Source organism: Babylonia areolata, chromosome 25, assembly GCF_041734735.1.
Source record: "Babylonia areolata isolate BAREFJ2019XMU chromosome 25, ASM4173473v1, whole genome shotgun sequence".
NCBI lineage: Eukaryota > Metazoa > Mollusca > Gastropoda > Neogastropoda > Buccinidae > Babylonia > Babylonia areolata.
Window position 1 is genome coordinate 3,730,001 of NC_134900.1, and position 18,915 is coordinate 3,748,915.

Consider the following 18,915-nt stretch of genomic DNA (forward strand, 5'->3'; position numbering starts at 1 on the left):
CCATAAAATGGATTCGCTGCTTTTTCGTCTCGGCAATAAATAACACCGTTTGATTTGATTTGACTCTGACTCTGAATCCTATGCTTCTTCTTGTTCTTATTATTGTCGTTGTTGTTCTTGCTGTTTTTGTTTTTTTTCGTTTTCTTCTTCTTCATCATCATCATCATCATCTTCTTCTTTTATTTGTCCTTCCTCTTCTTTTTCTTCTTGTTCTTTTTGTTTCTCTCCTTGTTCTTGTTCTTTTAGTTCTTCTCGTTCTTGTTTTTCTTCTTGTTGTTCTTGTACTTGTTCTTTGTCTTCTATCCATCATTCCTTCCGCCCTCCTTCCTTCCTTCCTTCATGCTTTCCTTTCCTACTTTCTTTCTTTCTTGTTTTCTTTCATTTCTACGACCGCTTAAAGCCAAGTCAAGACAAGTACCAGGCATTCATTTAGGTCTTCGCTTTTGCGTTCCTCTCTCTCTCTCTCTCTCTCTCTCTCTCTCTCTCTCTCTCTCTCTCTCTCTCTCTCTCTCTCTCTCTTTCTTCACTGAGAGCGGCAAGGAAAAGGAATCGACAACAAATGTTGAGGGAATGGGATGTGGTGGGTGTTTCGAAAGGGGTTGGGGGGTAGAGTGGTTCTACTATGCCTATCTAGAAGTGGGTGCACACCAACGAAATACCCGGTACCAGCATGACCTCGTGCTTATGCGCGCGGCCGACTAGGAAGCGAGTGTTAACGTGCTCTAGACTCATAACTATACGGGCCGGGATTTTGTTTTTTAACTCTCCACTCTATTAGACCTTTCATGTGGCCTGGGTGCTAGACTTTTGGATGCGAGGGTAAACCCATATCCTGTGTACAGCGTGAACTACACACACTGAAAAGAACCCATTTCGATTGTAAGACGAATGCACCAGTTGACAGAAAAAAAGGAAACATAATTATGGGTGATACTGTAGTGTCAGTGTAGCGATGCGCTCAAACCCAGGGAGAGCGCCTCGAATTTCGCATAGGAAAAAAAAATGACCAAAAAGTAATTCGATTCAAAACAATAAAATGCAATACATTGTGATAGAGTACAAGACGTTATAATGCAACACAACGCAGTGCAATCAATCTTGCGCAGTGCTATGCAATACCATACCATACCATACCATACGATACCATACCATACCATACCACTGTGCTGTGCTGTGCAATGCTATGCTAAAATGTGCTATGCTGTGCTGTTTTATGCTCTGCTCTGCTATACTATACTATAACAATACAATACTAAACTATACTATACTATACTATAACATAACATAACATTACTACATTATACTATACTATACTATACTATACTATACTATACTATACCTTATGAATGACAGATACTGTGGAATGCCAGTAGTTTCAGGAGACTCAACATGACCCAACACGTCCTAAACGACTGACTGCAATGCAGGCCTGTCGGGCAAGATTCCCACCGCCGGTCGATGTCAGATGGGTCCATGGATGATGTCTGAAGCGTGAAGGAACGGGATTACTCTTGGACATCAGAACATAGAAAAAGAAGAAGAAGAAGAAAACGAAGAAGAAGAAGAAGCAGAAGAAGCAGAAGCAGCAGCAGCCGAAATTAGACATCTGTAGAGACACAAACGGCGAAATGTTGCCGTTGCCAAACAGTAGGAGGGTTTGAAGAAACACTGACTTGAAACTGTTTAACGTTATTTTGAACTGCCCTTTATAACATTATTCTAGTTTTTCTTTTTTTTTTTTCTTTTTTTAATTGGTTTTAAGTTTTGACGGGTATTCAACCCCTGAAATGGGTCCTTAGTGGTCGGCCTGGCTATAAGCATCGTTTAGATGTCTTCAAGGGGAAAATGGTATATTCACTTATTGGCTAATGTTGAAGTGTAGATCTGTTTTCCCTGTTGTGTCAGACAGAGACAGAGGGGGGAAGAGGGGAAGGGGGATAGACGGACAGACGGAGATATGGACAGACTGACTGACTGACTGACTGACTGACAGACAGACAGGCAGACAGACAGAGTGTACACATCACAAAATCTGCTGCTTGTGATTGCCGTGCAGGAAGGAGATGTGTGATCGTGAGTGCTCAATCAGATCTTTCTGCAAACCCTGCTCAAGGCTGTCAATAATGATGCACTCGGCCAGACGAAAAACATTGTCACAGTTGACCACACACACAAACACCAACACAGACACACAGACAGACACACAGACACACACACACACGCACACGCACACGCACACACGCACACACACACGCACACACACACACACACACACACACACACACACACACACACACACATACACACACACACACACACACGAGACAGAGTGAGACAGAGAGAGGCAGAGACAGAGAGAGAGAGGGATACAGAGAGATACAAGATCTCCCCATGCCTCTGTCCCTTTCTTTCTGTCTCTTTCACATTTCGGTCTCTCAAGTCCCCCTCACTCTGTCTCTCTGTTTATCCGTCCCCTCCACTCCCTCTCCCTCCTCTCTCTCTCTCTCTCTCTCTCTCTCTCTCTCACACACACACACACACACACACACACACACACACACACACACAGTCTGTTCTAATTTGGTAAAAGACTATGTTTCCCTCCCTCCCTGTGTCTCTGTCTCTTTTCTGTCTCTGTCTCTGTCTTTCTCTGTCTTTCTCCTTTCCTCATCTCGTTCTCTCAAACCCCCCTCATTCAATCTCTGTTTCTCTGCCCCCCCCCCCAACCCCCCTCCCCCATCCCTCTTCTTCCTCCTCCTCCTCTCTCTCGCTCTCTGTCTGTCTGTCTGTCTCTTCTAATTTGGTATCAGGTTCTAATTTGGTATCAGGCTGTGCATCCCTCCCCCCTATGTCTCTGTCCCTGTCTCTCTCTTTCTCATCTCGCTCTCTCTCTCTCTCTCTCTCTCTCTCTCTCTCTCTTTCTCCCAATTTCTGTGTTTCTCTTCCTCCCTTCCTCCCTCTCCCCTCCCTCCTTCCCTTCCTCAACACCTCTCTCTGTCGTTCTATGTCTATGTCTGTCTCTCTGTGTCTCTGTCTCTGTCTGTCTTTGTCTCTGTCTGTCTGTCTGTCTGTCTGTCTGTCTCTCTGTCTCTCTCTCTCTCTCTCTCTCTCTCTCTCTCCCCCCCCCCCCCCACTCTGTCTTTTCCCAACGCGTTAATATACTGTCAAAACTGATCCACTCTGCCAGCTGAACGTCAGAAGAACTTGCAGTCAAGAGTTGAAGTATATGTATGTGGAGATATCGACCTCTGGCGAAGGAAGGACGTTTATTTGTTTTCGTCTCCATATGTTTTTATATAAAAAAGAAATTATCGACCCCATAACCCCTCCACCTCCCTCCCCATCTTTGTTTACTTTTTACATTTATTTGCTCTCAACTCCTCCTTTTCTCCCACGCGAAAGTTTGCACCAAACTTTTAATCGGTGGGTTTACCGGGGCCAATACTTGGCTCGGCAAACATCCTAAGCGCTCTTGCGAAGTGGCTGGCTGGTGACACGGAAGACCACCCTCTTCTCTTTTCCACACAACACTGACACACACGCACGCACGCACGCACACACAAACAAACGCACGCACGCACGCATGCACGCACACACACACGCACGCACGCACGCACGCTCGCACACACGCACTCGCGCACACTCTCTCTTTCCCAACGTTCTACATTTCTTTTCCATATTCCACCACATCTGTATCTGTCTCTCTCGATATATATATATATATATATATATATATATATATTCTCTGTCCCTCTTTCTCTCTCTTCCTCCCCCTTGTCTATCCCTATCTGTCCCTCTCTCTCTCTCGATATATATATATATATATATATATATATATATATATATATATATACATATACATACAGATATATAAAATATATATATATATATATATATATATATATATATATATATATAATCTCTGTCTCTTTTTCCCTCTTCCTCCACCCTCTCTGTGTCTCTCTCTGTCTCTCTGTCTCTCTGTCTCTCTGTCTCTCTGTCTCTCTCTCTCTCTTCCTTTTTGTGTTGTTGTTTGTCGTTGAATTTCTTTTCACTCAGCAATATGTCAATTTCTATATAAACCTCCGTTATTATTTTGTTCATACATTGTTCCCCCTTGCCAAAGGATAGTATTGTCAGTGGCAACGCAATAATGTCCGTGTCCGTGTCTCTTCCTTTCTCTCTCTTCCTCCCTCTTCCTCCCCATTTCTCGCTCTCTCCCCCTATAATCTCCCATCTCCCTTTCTCACTCTCAAACCCGCCAAAGAGCCCCTGGCCAGAACGAGAGGACGACAAGAGAAGTGGTTTACACACATCAGTGAAAACGGAGAATCTCTCCTCTACTGCTGATAGGTGCTGCTCTTTCCTTCTCTGGAGGTTGTGTTGTAAAGGTTTTTTACCCAAAGCTGGTAGTCCTCGTGGTGGGGGAGGAGATTGGAGGAGGTTTCGGGTGTTGCTAGCTTGGAAGACACAAACATTAGATAGAAATGAGGTGAATGATAGTGTAGAGAGAACCATAAGCTTCCTCCCTCTCCGTGCATGATCCGTCGGGGTTTATCATCATGGCTGGAGTTGTAAAGTTTTATCGAACGGAGAGAAAAACAACAAGCAAAGAAACAAAAAAAACAACAATGTGTTGAAGGATGAGTGGGAATTAAGTAGAAGGGGAAGGTGGGGACGCGGGTGGGGAAAGGTGGAAAAAGATGTGGAGGGGGGAGAGCAATGATAGGTAGGTAGGTAGGTAGGTAGGTAGGTAGGTAGATAGATAGATAGATAGAGGGGTGAGAGGTATCTAAGTGCTGAGCGATTTTTGTGAGGTTCTGAGGGCATTCTAGTAATGGTGGTTATTTAGAAGAAGCGGAGGTGATGGTGACAGTAGTCTTGATAGTGTTGCAATAGTAGTAGTAGTAGTTATGGTAGTAGTAGGAGTAGTAGTAGGAGGAGGAGTAGGAGTAGTAATAGAAGCAAACTGCTTCTGCAATAGAAGCAATAGTATTAGTGAAAGTAGAAACATAATTTGCAAAAGTAGTATAATGGGGAGATGTATCGGCAGGCAGACAGATACAGAGATTACCTTGACAAGCAGCGTGGAAGGAGGAACAGACCAAGCAGAAAAGTGCATGAATGGAAAGTGGCGTTGCGGCAAGCTTTATAGCCTCACACAAGGGCACGCGCTGACTCTGCATCCATTTCTTCACGGACTAACAGCCAGTATCCCCTGCCCATTCAGTCGTTTCCTTGGAGGATGGGGGGAGACGGCATCCAATCACGAGCATCCATACCCCGTAACCACTCTTTTTTCACATTTATTTTTCTCTTAATTGAAATAATTTCAGGCCACGAGGTCATCCTGGCAAATTGGTCCGTGCGAAAATTCAGATTATGGATTTTCATCCTCCTTTATTGCAAGCTGCTATTTATCTGTTACAGGTTGGGGTTTAGCGTGGCGCATGTTCATCTCTCTCTCTCTCTCTCTCTCTCTCTCTCTCTCTCTCTCTCTCTCTCTCTCTCTCTCTCTCCCTCCCTCTCTTGACGGCTAGTCCGTGTATGCGTATAATGATGATGTGAAAAGGAATGTGAATGTTAAGGTGTGTATGTTGAGGGTAGGGGTGGGAAATATATGAAAGAGACAGGACTGGATATGAGTTGAGTGCAGAGTTGATATTGGTCCTCATCATGCATATATGCATTTGTTATAATAGGGGCTGTTGGCCTTGCGACTATGTCATTGAAATCATTCATTGTTCAGTGATCTGTGTGTGTGTGTGTGTGTGTGTGTGTGTGTGTGTGTGTGTGTGTGTGTGTGTGTGTGTGTTTGTCTGTCTGTCTGTCTGTCTCTGTCATTGTTTAATGTCTGTCAACCTTGATCCGGTCTGCCAAAAGAAGAAGGGTAAGTTGCAGCTGAAGAAAGTACACAAACGACCAATGGAAAAAAAAAGAAGACATGTTTCGTTTGGTTTATACTATTTTTTTTGTTTGTTGTATCAACGTTTTGCTTATTTGTTTTCTGGTTAGTTAATTGTTCATTTCTTTGCTTTATCCCCTTATTCTCCCTCCACGGAAAAATCCCAAACAACTTCTGGATCAAATTTGATGTCAGTAGACTGACAAATTAAAACTTGACTAACATCTTTAAACAGTCTTGCAAAAGTGGGCAGTGAGTAAAACGGAAGACGCCATCTTCTCACGAACATTTCACCCCACTTGCTGCAAACCTGCTCTGTACCCCACCATCCCTTTCTTTCGTCTTCTAACAGCCGAAAAACCCAGCCAGGAAAGTAGACGGAAAGCCGTAGTGCTTTTCACACATCAGCGGAGTCGAGGATGGTCTCCCCCCTCTGCTGCTGCTGTTTCTGTTTACTTCCTGCTGTAAAACGGTTACAGAGATTGCGCTGTCAGAAGAGTGAGAAGTGCGGGTGGATTGGTGAGTCGGGTTGGAAGACCGGCGTTGAAATTGAGTTGGATGGTGAGAGTGCCTTCTGCCTGCACCCGGGGACTTGTAGTATGGTCTGCTTCATCCTTGATCTATTTTTATCATGGCTGGACCTTTTTTTAACAGAAAACAGCGGTGGTGTGGAGCAGGTGGGGTAAGAATGGTGGGGGGAGGGGGTGGTGAGCAGGGGGTGGGGGAGGGGCAGTGAGATAGTGGAAGGGAGGGAATAATTAGACAGAAGGAAGGGCCAGACCAATTCGTGTTCTTTGAATTACCGTTCTTCTCTGTGTCTTTTTCTGTCTCTGTCTCCCTGTCTCTGTATGTCTATCTCCTCTCTGCCTCTGTCTGTCTGACTCTCTCTCTTTTCCTCTCTCTCTTTCCCTCTCTCTGTCCCTCTCTCTCTGTTTCTGTGCCCCTATCTCTGTTGTATATGTTAAATCCTGTCAAAACGAACGAATCTATTTCTGCCATATGAACACCAGAAGAAAGTGTTCAATTGGGTATACAAACGGCTGCTTGCATGAAAAAAAAAGTTTGTTCTATGCTCAATTTCTAAAAGAAAAATGTGTGTGTGTGTGTGTTTGCTTGTTTGCTCTCAATTTTGCCACCGACCCCACCACCACCTCCCATCCCACATAGAAACAAAATTAGAATGAAACCTTCAACTGGTGGATGCACTGACAACTGTCAACTTGACAAACGTCCAAATCATTCCGTTGGCTTGTGACACCAAAGAGACCCTCCTGTTCCTAACACTCACCAGACGAAATTATACAAATCTGCTTCTTATCACTTATCTCTTCTTTCTCTTTAAGCTGTCTTCTCTCTATTTCTCCTCTGCTGCTGCTGTTAACTCCTGCTGTTAAACAGTTACAGCGATTGCAATGTCAGAAGAAGGGAGTTTGTGCTGCTGATTTGGGGACACAAGCAATAGAACGGTGTTGACTGATTGTGAGAGAACCATCTACCTGTTCGTGCTTGATCGGTTTTATCATCACTTCACCTGTAAATATTGCATTGAATGGGAAAACATGTGGTGGTGGGGTTAGTAGGGAAGGGGAGGGGGGAGAGACAGATGAAGGTGGAGTAAGAATGCCAAGGGAGAAGAGCTAGACAAATTTGTGTTGCTTGTGAATCATTCAGAATTACCATTCTCTTTATATCTCCCTCCACCCTTTCGTCCTTCTATCTCTTTGTCTGTCTCTCTTTCTCTGTCTTACCCTCTCTATCTCGTTTTCGTTTTCTCTCTCTTGTACATGGTGTAGTCTGAAGAATGTGCTGAAGTGTGTGTGTAAAAGGCTACTACCACGAGCAGAATAGCGATTTTGTTTTGTTCTCAGTCAACATAAAAAACAAACGATTATTATGTTTACCCGTTTGTTTGCATGCTATAAACTTTGCCCACTACATGCAAACACATGTTTGTATCAAACTTTCAATTGGTAAATTCGCTAACAAAATGCTAACCTCACAAACATCCAAATCGCTTTTGTAAACGGTTGGCTCGTGACACCGGTGACACCACCTTCTTTCGTGTGTGTTGTTTTCTCACATTCATCTGACAACATTCTACAACTCTTTTTGTTCCTTCTCTCCTCGTCCTTCTCTTTCATTCAGACCAGTGAAAAGGCCCGCAGGTAACAAGAGAAGAGGAGTGGTTTACCCACATCACTGAAGACGACGATCATAATGATCTCTTTTGCCGTTGCTGCTGGTGCTGCTGCTGCAGCTGCTCCTGTTTACTCTCTCGTTGTGAAATGGTTACAGTGACTGCGATGTCGGAAGAGGCGATCTCGAGGGGTGGTGTGGGTGTGGGTGTTGCTGGCTTGGAAGACAAGCATTGGGACTGAGTTGAATGATGGTGAGAGAGAGAGAGAGAGAGAGAGAGAGAGAGAGAGAGAGAGAAGCATCTGCCTGCTCCTTGTTTGATCATAATGTATCATGCTGGACCCGTTAAGTATTGAACTGGAAAAAAAATGTAGGTTGGTAAGGTAGTAAAGGAGGAAGAGAGAGAGAGAGAAGGAAGAGTGGGGTTAGAGAAGAGTCATTCAGAATTACCATTATGTTTCTTTCTCCCTGGCCTTTGTCCATCTATCTTTCTCTTTGTCTCCCTCTGTCTCTGTCTCTCTGTTGCTTTCTCTGTCTCTCTTTCTGACTTTCTATCTCTCTGTCTCTATCTCTATGTCTCTTTATCTCTGTCTGTCTCTGTCTCTGTCTGCCTCTGTCTGTCTGTCTCTCTGTCTTTCTCTTTCTATTGTACATGTTAAAACGGATCCATTTTGTTCAATGAACACCATAGAACATGCCAAAGTTCGTACGCAAATGGCCGCTTGTATGAAGGAAAGGCAGTATTTGCATGTTCTGCTCTGTTCTCAGTTCTGCTCAGAAAAAAAAGCATTCTTGACATTTATTTCTTTGGGGTTTTTTTGGGTTTTTTTCATCCCATTTTTGTTCCCCTACCAAAAATAAAAAGTTTGGATCAAATGTTAATCAGCACTAATTCTCACAAGACAAACATCCAAAGCGCTCTGGTAAGCAGTTGGTTCGTGATACCGAGGACACTTTCTTTTTTCCTCACACTCATCCGACAATATAGAGCTCTGCTCCTTTTCCAGTCTCTTCTTCCTTTTAAAAACATATAAAAACCTCCACCTCATTTTGTTTTATTTTAGTGTGCTTTTGATCACCCTTCTTCTTTTTTGTGTCCTTTCCTGTGACTTCTCATCACTTTCCTTTCCTCAGCTTTACTCTCTCCCTCCCTGTCTGTATCGTTCTGTCTGTCACTCACTCATTTTGCCTGAAGAAGAGCCTGTGGCTTGATACGTCGCCTCTTTATTCCCATGTAAGTCGACTTTTACCAAGATTCTTTTAGTCTGCCTCTTACCATATAGAAACCTGCTTGGAAACGAGAGAGGATGAGTGGTTTACACACATCACTGGAAACGAAGATATCTCCTCTCTTGGTGCTCTTGCTACTAGTTACTCTGGCTGTAAAACGGTTACAGCGATAGCAGTGTCAGAAAACAGGGAGTGGGTGGAGGGGGTGTTGCTGGCTTGGACGGGAAGACAAGCAATAGAACTGAGTTGAGTGATGGTGTGAGAGCCATCTGCCTGCTTCCCATGATTGATCGGGTTTTGTCATGGCTGGGTGAAGTTTTATTCAACGTAAATAAAGCGGTGGCTGGAGGAGAGGGGAGACAGCCAAGGGGGGTGGGAGAGGGAGAGACTGAGGGAAAGAGACAGACAGATTGATGGAAAGAGGGAGAGACAGAGACAGAGACAGAAAGCCAGACAGAGACAAAGATACAGACAGACCAATAGAGAAACTTTTTGTTTAGTTTTGTTTTGTTTTTTCTCAAGGCCTGACTAAGCGCGTGGGTTTACGTTGCTGGTCGGGCATCTGCTTGGCAGATGTGGTGTAGCGTATATGGATTTGTCCGAACGCAGTGACGCCTCCTTAAGCTACTGAAAACTGAAAAAAACTGAATCTGTGTGCGAAGTCATGTTGAAGAATAGGCCATGCATGAAATAATAATTATTGAACGAAAGCGTTTTGAGTTTCCATCTCTCTGTCTCTGAAGACAATAATATATATATATATATATATATATATATATATATATATATATATATATATATATGTATATATGTATATATATATATATATAATTATTATTATTACTAGACAAACAAACGGATTTTCGTGTTTTTTTGTTGTTTTTTTTCTTAACGGTTTCAAGTATTGTTTTCTTTAAAACTTATTTGTTCGCTTCTTTGCTCTCAACTTTGTCCCACCACACACACACACACACACACACACACACACACACACACACACACGTTTGGACCAAACTTTTAATCAGTAAGATTCGCCCGGTGAATGCTAACATGACAAACATCCAAAGCACACTTTTGTCTGGACAGTGACACTTGGAGAAGAAAAGAAGACACCCTCTCCGCTCCCCACCTCCCACCACTCACACACACACTCACTCATCCTACAACACGCTACGACTCTTCTGCTCCTTGTCCCGTCTCTTCTTTCTCTTCAAACTAACCAACAGCCCTGCTTGGGAACGAGAGAAGAAGACTGAGTGGTTTACACACATCACCGGAGACGAAAGTATCACCTCTTGCCGCTGCTGCTGCTGCTGCTGTTTACTCTTTGCTATAAAACGCTTACAGCGATCGCAATGTCAGAAGAGGTGGCGGAGGTGGGTGGAGGGGAGGGGGGGGGGTTGCTGGCTTGGAAGACAAGCACTAGAATTGAGTTGACAGATGGTTGCAAGAGTCGTCTGCCTGTTCCGTAATTTTTCGCTTTTTTTTCTGTTTGTCATGGCTGGACTTGTAAAGTTTTATTGAACGGAAATAAGACTGGTGGTTGAGGACGATAGATAAGACAGCCAGGGAAGTGGAGGGTGTGATGGAGGGAGGGGTGGAGTGAGGGAGAGGGACAGAGAGACACACAGACAGATGCACACATAGATTCACAGAGTTGAGAAAGACACTGATACAGAGAGACTTACCTTCCTTTTTGTTGGGGGGGAAGGGGGGGGGGGGTGAGGCTACGACTCCAACGATCACTCGTAAGCACGAGTGGGCTTTTACGTGTATGACCGTTTTTATCGCTGCCATGTAGGTAGTCATACTCCGTTTTCGGGGTGGAGGGGGGGGGAGGGAGAGGAATGGACTGACAGAGAGGGCAAGAGACAGAGAACGGGGGGGTAGAGAGAAAGGGAGGGGTGGAGGAGAGAGTGGGATGGAAAGTGAGGGGGAGAGAGAGAGAAAGAGTGAGTGAGTCAGTAGGTTCGGGATCTTGAGTCGATCACAAAAGTCAAGGGTTGTAAACACGAACCTATACATAGATGGACCAAACCAATGGCCGTGCAGCTGATGCCACAACAGTGCAGTAAACATGTGTGTGTTGTGTGTGTGTGTGTGTGTGTGTGTTCTGCAAGGTGAAGTTAACAAAGAGCTGTCCACCACGTAACAGGCCTGTTTCTGACTTCCCTTATCACAGTCTGTGGTCAGGGCGGTGTCGAGACCACCTGTGGGTGTGGGTGGATGGATGGGTGGAAGCCTTTACTATTTACCCATTTCTTGTGGTCTTTCTTCATATCACTTCTTTTCGACATTTTCCTACTTGAAGGCTGGATGATAAAAAGCAGGTGCTTGCTCATTCTATTTCCCGTAGAAATGAAATATATCTTCATCTCTCTCTCTCTCTCTCTCTCTCTCTCTCTCTCTCTCTCTCTCTCTCTCTCTCTCTCTCTCTCTCTCACATACGCACCCACTATAAACTTTATCATAGTGATCATCACAATACTATCATCACTGATTTCTCCACTGAATTTTTTACTCTAAAAACTGGCGACAATATATGCAGTGAGGGCTGCACGAATTGTCGCCGGCGACAATATATGCAGGGGCGACAATAAGTGCCGCAACATGAGCCTTTGTCGTTGGTCCAACAAAACAGGAGTGCTCTCACGTTCACTCCGCTCCCTCGATTTTTACTCCCCCATCCACCCACCCACTGTCTGGCGATCACGTTCTGATTGTGTGTGTGTGTGTGTGTGTGTGTGTGTGTGTGCGTGCGTGCGTGCGTTCGTGTGCGTGTGTGTGTGTGTGTGTGTGTGTGTCTATGTGTCTGTCCGTGCGCGTGTGTGTGCTTGTGTGCGTGTGTGTGTGTGTGTGTGTGTGTGTGTGTGTGTGTGTGTGTGTAAACATGCGCGCGCGTGTGTGTGTTTGTGTGTGTGTGTGTGTGTGTGTGTGTGTGTGTGTGATTGAACGTGTGAACGTGTCTGTGTATCTGTCTATGTGTGTGTGTGTGTGTGTGTGTGTGTGTGTGTGTGTGTGTGTGTGTGTGTGAGTGTGTGTGTATTTTTTTCTATTGACCCTCCTCGATACAGTGATACCTTACGATACAATGCCGCCTTTAATTCTCTTTAAGCGAAGAAATGTGGGAAGGAGGAGTATTGATGAAGAAAACGAATAAAGGCAAGGTGGAAATGTCGAGAAGAAACTGTGTGTGTGTGTGTGTGTGTGTGTGTGTGTGTGTGTGTTAGTGTGTGTGTGTTAGTGTGTGTGTGTTAGTGTTTGTGTGTTAGTGTTATTGTGTTGTGTGTGTGTGTGTGTGTGTGTGTGTGTGTGTGTGTGTGAGAGAGAGAGAGAGAGAGAGAGAGAGAGAGAGAGAGAGAGAGAGAGAGAGAGAGAGAGAGACTTACATTGGCCATAATATCTTTACGACATGGGTGAAAAGTTCAACATTTTGCGTTGTGCAATAAAGACACCAGGATAAAGATTTTACTAAATGGAACATAGTCTAAAAACTAAGAAAAAAAAAGAAAAATGAATCAAAAGAAAACTGTGGTAAAAAAAGAAGAAAAATCTTTCTGATAGAGATTGGGATGAGATGATGGGTAGGGGACAGAAAGGTGGAGGTGGTGGAGAGAAAAAGATGGGTGTGGAGGAGAAAGAAATATATAGGTCAGGATGAGAGAAAAGTGGATTTGAAGGGGTGGGTGGGTGGGGGGGCGTGTGGGAAAGAGAAATATGCAGGTGGAGGAAAAACAAAACAAAATTGAAACAAAATAAATAGAAGACAAACAGCAAAAAAGGAGACTAGACAGAGGCAAATGGCAAATGAAGAAAGAAAGAAAAGCAAACGACGAATTAGAACAAGAAGAAAGAAGGTTAAAAAAAAAAAAAGAAATAAAAAAGACTCACACGTTGTTTCTCCTGCTTCTCCTTCATCATCATCATCTTCTCCTCCTCCTCCTCCTCCTCCTCCCCCTCCTCCCCCTCCTCTTCCTCCCCCTCTTCCTTTTCACCCCCTTCTTCTTCTTTTCTGTCCCTTTCTCATGGTCTGCCTGTCTGTCTCTGTCTCTGACTGTCTGTATGTCTCCAGCTCACATACCTTTCTTTCTCTTTTTCTCTCGCCCTTTTCCTCTGTCTGCCCAGTGCAATGGCAGTCTGTAACAGGGGAATCAACCAGCAACTAAAAAACCCCCAAGAAAACGTGCTTGGACGTTGTTAATTTTGTTGAACTCCTGTGTTCAGGTGCACGTGTTTTTCGGGCCGTGCTGTGACTATGCGGCGGCCCCGGTGGGTCGACAGCTGCACTACTGGAAGCTGCCCATGCTGACCGCCGGGGCCATCGCCCGGGACTTCGCCCTGGGCAAGCAGGGCAACTACGACCTGATCACCAGGGTCGGTGCCAGCATCAACTCCTTGCTGGACTTTCTGCTGGAGGTGAGGATTTTGAGATAAGCGGAGAAGGTAGGACAGTTTTATTTTTTGTAGGAAACCCTTGGTGCATTTGGCAGTTTTGCTCATCGTCTATTTCAAGAAACCCTATTGCGTTTGGCATCGTTGCTTATTGTCCGTTTCAAGAAACCATGCTGCATTTTGCATCGTTGCTTATTGTCTGTTTAAAGAAAAAAAATGTTGCATTTGACATTGTTGCTTATCGTCTGTTTAAAAGAAAACCTGTAATATTTGACATCGTTGCGTATCGTCTGTTTAATCAAAAACTTGTTGCATATGGCATCTATGCTTATTGTCTGTTTTAAAAAAAGAACAACAACATACCTTGTTGCATTTGGCACAGTTGCTTTTCAAGAAATCTTGTCGCAGCATCTGACATTGTTGCTTTGCCATCAGATCTCAGAAAGAGCCGTATCAAGACTGATGAAGCCCCGTGCAGAACACATGAAAATTTTACAGACTACATGTAACTAATACTTTTTCTTCTTCGTCGTTCGTAGGCAGCGATCCCCATGTTCACTCGTATGTACCGAGTGGGCTTTTACGTGTGTGACCGTTTTTACCCCCGCTGTGCAGGCAGTCATACTCCATTTTCGGGGTTGGAAGGGGGTGCATGCCGGGTATGTTCTTGTTTCCATTACGCACCGATTGCGACATGATTTACGGGATTTTTAACGTACGTATTTGATCTTTTCATGCATAGACACTCGAAGGGGATTCATGCACTAACAGGTCTGCATATCTGTTGACTTGGGAGATCGCAAAAATAGATAAATAAATAGATAAATGAATGAATGAATAAATAAATAAATAAATAAAAATCCATCCTTTACCCACCAGATGCCGTGACAGGGATTCGAACCGGGGACCCTCAGATCGAAAGTCGAACGCTTTCGACTGTTGCGTCCGTCATATATGTAACAACATGATTATGGAATCAGAAAACGCGCTTGGCGTTGTGCTCACAATCAGTTCCATTTGTCATACCGACTGGTCGCTTGAGAGATATAGAATAGAATAAAATATGCCTTTATTACCAAGTGTACAAAGCGAGATGTGTAGGTACCAGCTTGTTACTTTTTTGTGTTGGTTGCTTTCTTTTTTGCTTAACAATAATTGGTTTCGATCGTCCTTTCTTTCATGATTTCTTTCTCTTTTTTTACTCTCGGCGCTTTCTTGTTGTTGCACCTTTTTCCTCTCCGTCGTGGTTTACCATCGCGAAGTCCAAGAAGTTTGGAAAAGTCATCGAAAAACACTTAGTCATTTCCTTGGGCTGAGTTTTTCTTTCACTTTTTGTTCTGTTCTTTTTGTGACACTGAATGATGGGCGCCGGAGGTTGTGCCCGCAGTCACATGCACTCGAGTTTCTATGGTAATATCAATCAATGGGTGAGTGTGAACGTGCGCGCCTCTGTGTGTGTGTGTGTGTGTGTGTGTGTGTGTGTGTGTGTGTGTGTTGGTGTGTGCATATTATAGGGTGTGTGTGTGTGTGTGTGTGTGTGTGTGTGTGTTCGTTCGTGCGTAAGCATGTACGAGAGGGAGAGAGAGAGAGACAGACAGACAGAGACAGACAGACAGAGAGACAAGAGAGAGAGAGAGAGACAGAGAGAGAGAATCAGACAAAGAGACAGAGAGAACATATGCTGTGTGTTTCGTCTTTTCTAGTTAAGTTTTATGGGTGTGTGGACATGTGCCGAGAGCTTTTGAGAAAAACAAAACAAAAGTGAAAGTCTGGCTTGAAACGGGTGGGAACCATGATTTAATACTGTCTTTTTTCTTGCTTGCTTTCTTTCTTTTGTTTTTGTTTTGTTTCAAAAGTGTCAAGGCCTTTCGTTCGTATTCAGAATTACGAGTGTGATAGATGAGATGATAGAAGAAAAGAGCTTTTATTTTTCTCCGCAAAAGGTGGACATTTGTTTCTCAACCTTGCTTTTTGTCTGTCTGTCTGTGTGTTTGGTTGTTTTTTTTTTTTTTTTTTTTTTTTTTTTTTTTTTTGGGTTTTTTTGTGGTTTGTTTTTTACGTAATCTATTATTTATTTCAGTTAGACGTTTCTCTCTCTCTCTCTCTGAATATGCCGTTAGAGATTTGGTTGAGCTTGAGACAATACATCACTGCATGGCTGCAAAAGAAACATCCCCGTTTATTTTCACGCTAGAAACACAGTGAACGGTTTGCCTCGCCGGTTGATGCATTTATATTGTTCGTTTTTTGTTGTTGTTTTTTTTCTGAGTCATTGTCTTTTTCATTTGTGATGGTGATAATTATATGCTCGTTTTTGGTTTTGATGATTTTTTTTGTTGTTTCGTTGTTTTGTTTTGATTATTTTTTTTTGTTGTTTCGTTGTTTTTTTCTTGGGGGGAGAGGGGGGGAGGGTGGTTGTTTTCGTTTTTGTTTTTCTATCTGCGTCCTTATGTTTGGGTCTCTTGGCGTGTGTTGTCATCTATATTCATTCCGCTGTGTAAGGAAGCAGCAGCCGGTCTGTGGGTAACATGATTAAAACAAGGAGAGCCAGTCTCCTGTGTGATGCATTGCATACAGCTCAGATCTGTTGTGTAGAAAATTCATTCAGCCAAGGGGGAATCAACGGGAGGGATTTTGACTTCCTCCTCCTCTTCGTTCCGCCTCCTACTGGTTGCTTTTGGCGGTCTGCCAAGAACAGGGAGGGTGGCAGGGGAGGGTGTTGCGTGGGGTGGGTGGGGGTATGGGTTGTGGTTGGGGAAGTTAAGGCGGGTGGTGAGTAAGGGGGATAACTCAAGTTTTGCGTGGACGAGGAACGAGGAGCTTGTCCTGTGTGCAACACTGGAGTTGTGAAAGCTGTTTTTTATTTTTATTTTATTTTTTAATTTAAAAAAAAAAATCTGTTTTCTTTTTCTTCTTAAAAAAAAAAACAAAAAAAAAATAAAAACCAAACTTGTTTCAAGTTAACCTGAAATCTCCTTTTCGAGTCAAAATCTATTCATTTATTGATTTTTGTATTCATTTATTGATTTATGTTCGCTGTTGTTTTAACATATCAATTATATAGAAAACATATACACGCACACATAAAAAAGCAGAGTAAGAATAAGCTAACATAAAAAAAAAATATATATATATATATATATAGAGAGAGAGAGAGAGAGAGAGAGAGAGAGTTAATAACACGAACACTGTTTCTAGAACACGCATCGACCTCTTAAAGATTTCTTTATATTTAAATATATAGATTTCTAATGGAAAACACACCACACACACAAAAATTTACATCCTGACCACCACGTTCATCTACCACTACCACCACCACCACCACCCCACATTCAACAAACGAGTTATTCTTTCGTTTCGTTCACTCTAATCCACCCTTCCCTTTTGTCTTCCCCCCCCCAACCCCTCCTCCCCCAACACCAGATCATGCACGAGTTCAAGTGGAAGCGCATCAAGCAGGTGTACGACCCGGTGGCACAGGACATGGTTGGGGACAAGGTGTGCCACATCGTGACGGACGGGCTGCACTACGGGCTGAAGTACCAGGACATCATCCCGGGGGTGGAGCAGGACTACGAGAAGTTCGAGAGCGTCGACAGTCTGTTGGAGCGGCTTCCTGAGGAGATCGGGGACTGGGCAGGTGAGTGTGTGTGGTGGTTTGGGTTGTGGTGGTGTGTGTGTATGTGTGTGGTGGTTTGGGTTGTTGTGTGTGTGTGTGTGTGTGTGTAGTGTGGTGTGTGTTCTGGGGGTGTTGGGTTGGTCAGGTGGTGGTGATGGAGGTTTTGTCGTGGGGGGGAGGGGGGGGGGGGCGAATGTTGTACGCTACCTTAGGAAATACCATGTGCAAATCAGTAATAACTCCTTGTCTTCGCTTTTATGTTTTTATATGTGTGGAGTGATGGCCTAGAAGTGACGCGTCCGCTTAGGAAGAGAGAATCTGAGCGCGCTGGTTCCAATCACGGCTCAGCCGCCGATATTTTCTCCCCCTCCACTAGACCTTGAGTGGTGGTCTGGACGCTAGTCATTCGGATGTGACGATAAACCGAGGTCCCGTGTGCAGCATGCACTTAGCGCACGTAAAAGAACCCACGGCAACAAAAGGGTTGTTCCTGGCCAAATTATGTAGAGAAATCCACTTTGACAGGAAAAACAAATAAAACTGCACGCAGGAAAAAACAAACAAACAAAAAAACCCCCAAAAAACAATGGGTCGCGCTGTGTGTAGCGACTCACTCTCCCTGGGGAAACCAGCCAGAATTTCACACAGAGAAATCTGTTGTGATAAAAAGAAATACAAAATACAAAAAAAAGATACAAAATACAATCAGGAACTGGGCAGGTCAGTTCGCGGTGGTAGTTGGATTGTGTTGTGTTGTTGTGTTGTGTTTCGGGTGTGTTTTGGGTATGCTAGGTGGTGGTGACTGGGTGGTGTGGAGGATGGAGGTGGTTTTGTGGTTGGGGGTGTTTGTGTTTCGGGTGTGTTAGGGTGGTCGGGTGGTGGTGGTTAGGTGGGGTGGAGGATGGGGGTGGTTTTGTGTTTGGGGTGTTTGTGCTTCGGGTGTGTTAGGGTGGTCGGGTGGTGGTGACTGGTTGGTGTGGAGGATGGGGGTGGTTTTGTGTTTGGGGGTGTTTGTGTTTCGGGGTGTGTTAGGGTGGTCGGGTGGTGGTGACTGGGTGGGGTGGAAGATGGGGGTGGTTTTGTGGTTGGGGTGTTTGTGTTTTGTGGTGTCGGATTGGTCGAGTGGTGGTGGTGTGGGGGATGGGGTGGTTTTGTGGAGGGGGTATTTGTTGTGTGTTGTGGGACGCTTTCATGAGGAGATAGGGGACTGGGCAGGTAAGGATGGACTAGGCTGTGTTGTGTTGTGTTTTGGGGGTGTTGGGAGTGGTCAGGTTGTGGTGTGGTGTTGGGGTAAGGGAGTGAGTGGTGTGGTGTATTGGTGAGCGGGTAAGGTCAGGGTGGTTGGGATGTTTGGAAGAGGGGTGTTGTGGGGGTGGTTTCTGTGGCGGTGTGGAGGTGGTGTGGGGTGGTGTGATGTCATGAGCTCTTGTGCATTGGTTTCTTTTGATCATTTTTGCAGTCTGTTGTGTTCGCGTTGTGTTGTGTAAGGTTTGTACAGGTTTAAGAGGTTGGTTCGGATGGTGTCGTCTGGTATTGTATGGAGTCAGTTTTGTTGCGTTCCGTTTCCTTGCATAGCATCACGTCGCGTCCGAGGTTGGGGGTGGCGAGGTGGTGTGGTGTGGCTTATGTC

At 44.3% G+C, this 18,915-nt stretch overlaps 1 protein-coding gene across 1 annotated transcript in view; it reads left to right on the forward strand.

The window, feature by feature from the left end:
• LOC143300004 (atrial natriuretic peptide receptor 3-like) overlaps positions 1–18,151 on the forward strand; it is a 28,495-nt gene extending 10,344 nt beyond the window's left edge. Inside the window, exons 2-4 of the mRNA XM_076613558.1 lie at positions 13,496–13,687; positions 17,090–17,306; positions 18,078–18,151. Coding sequence (XP_076469673.1) covers positions 13,496–13,687; positions 17,090–17,306; positions 18,078–18,151 — 483 coding nt within the window. The remainder of the gene's footprint in view (positions 1–13,495; positions 13,688–17,089; positions 17,307–18,077) is intronic.
• Positions 18,152–18,915: the final 764 nt, after the last annotated feature.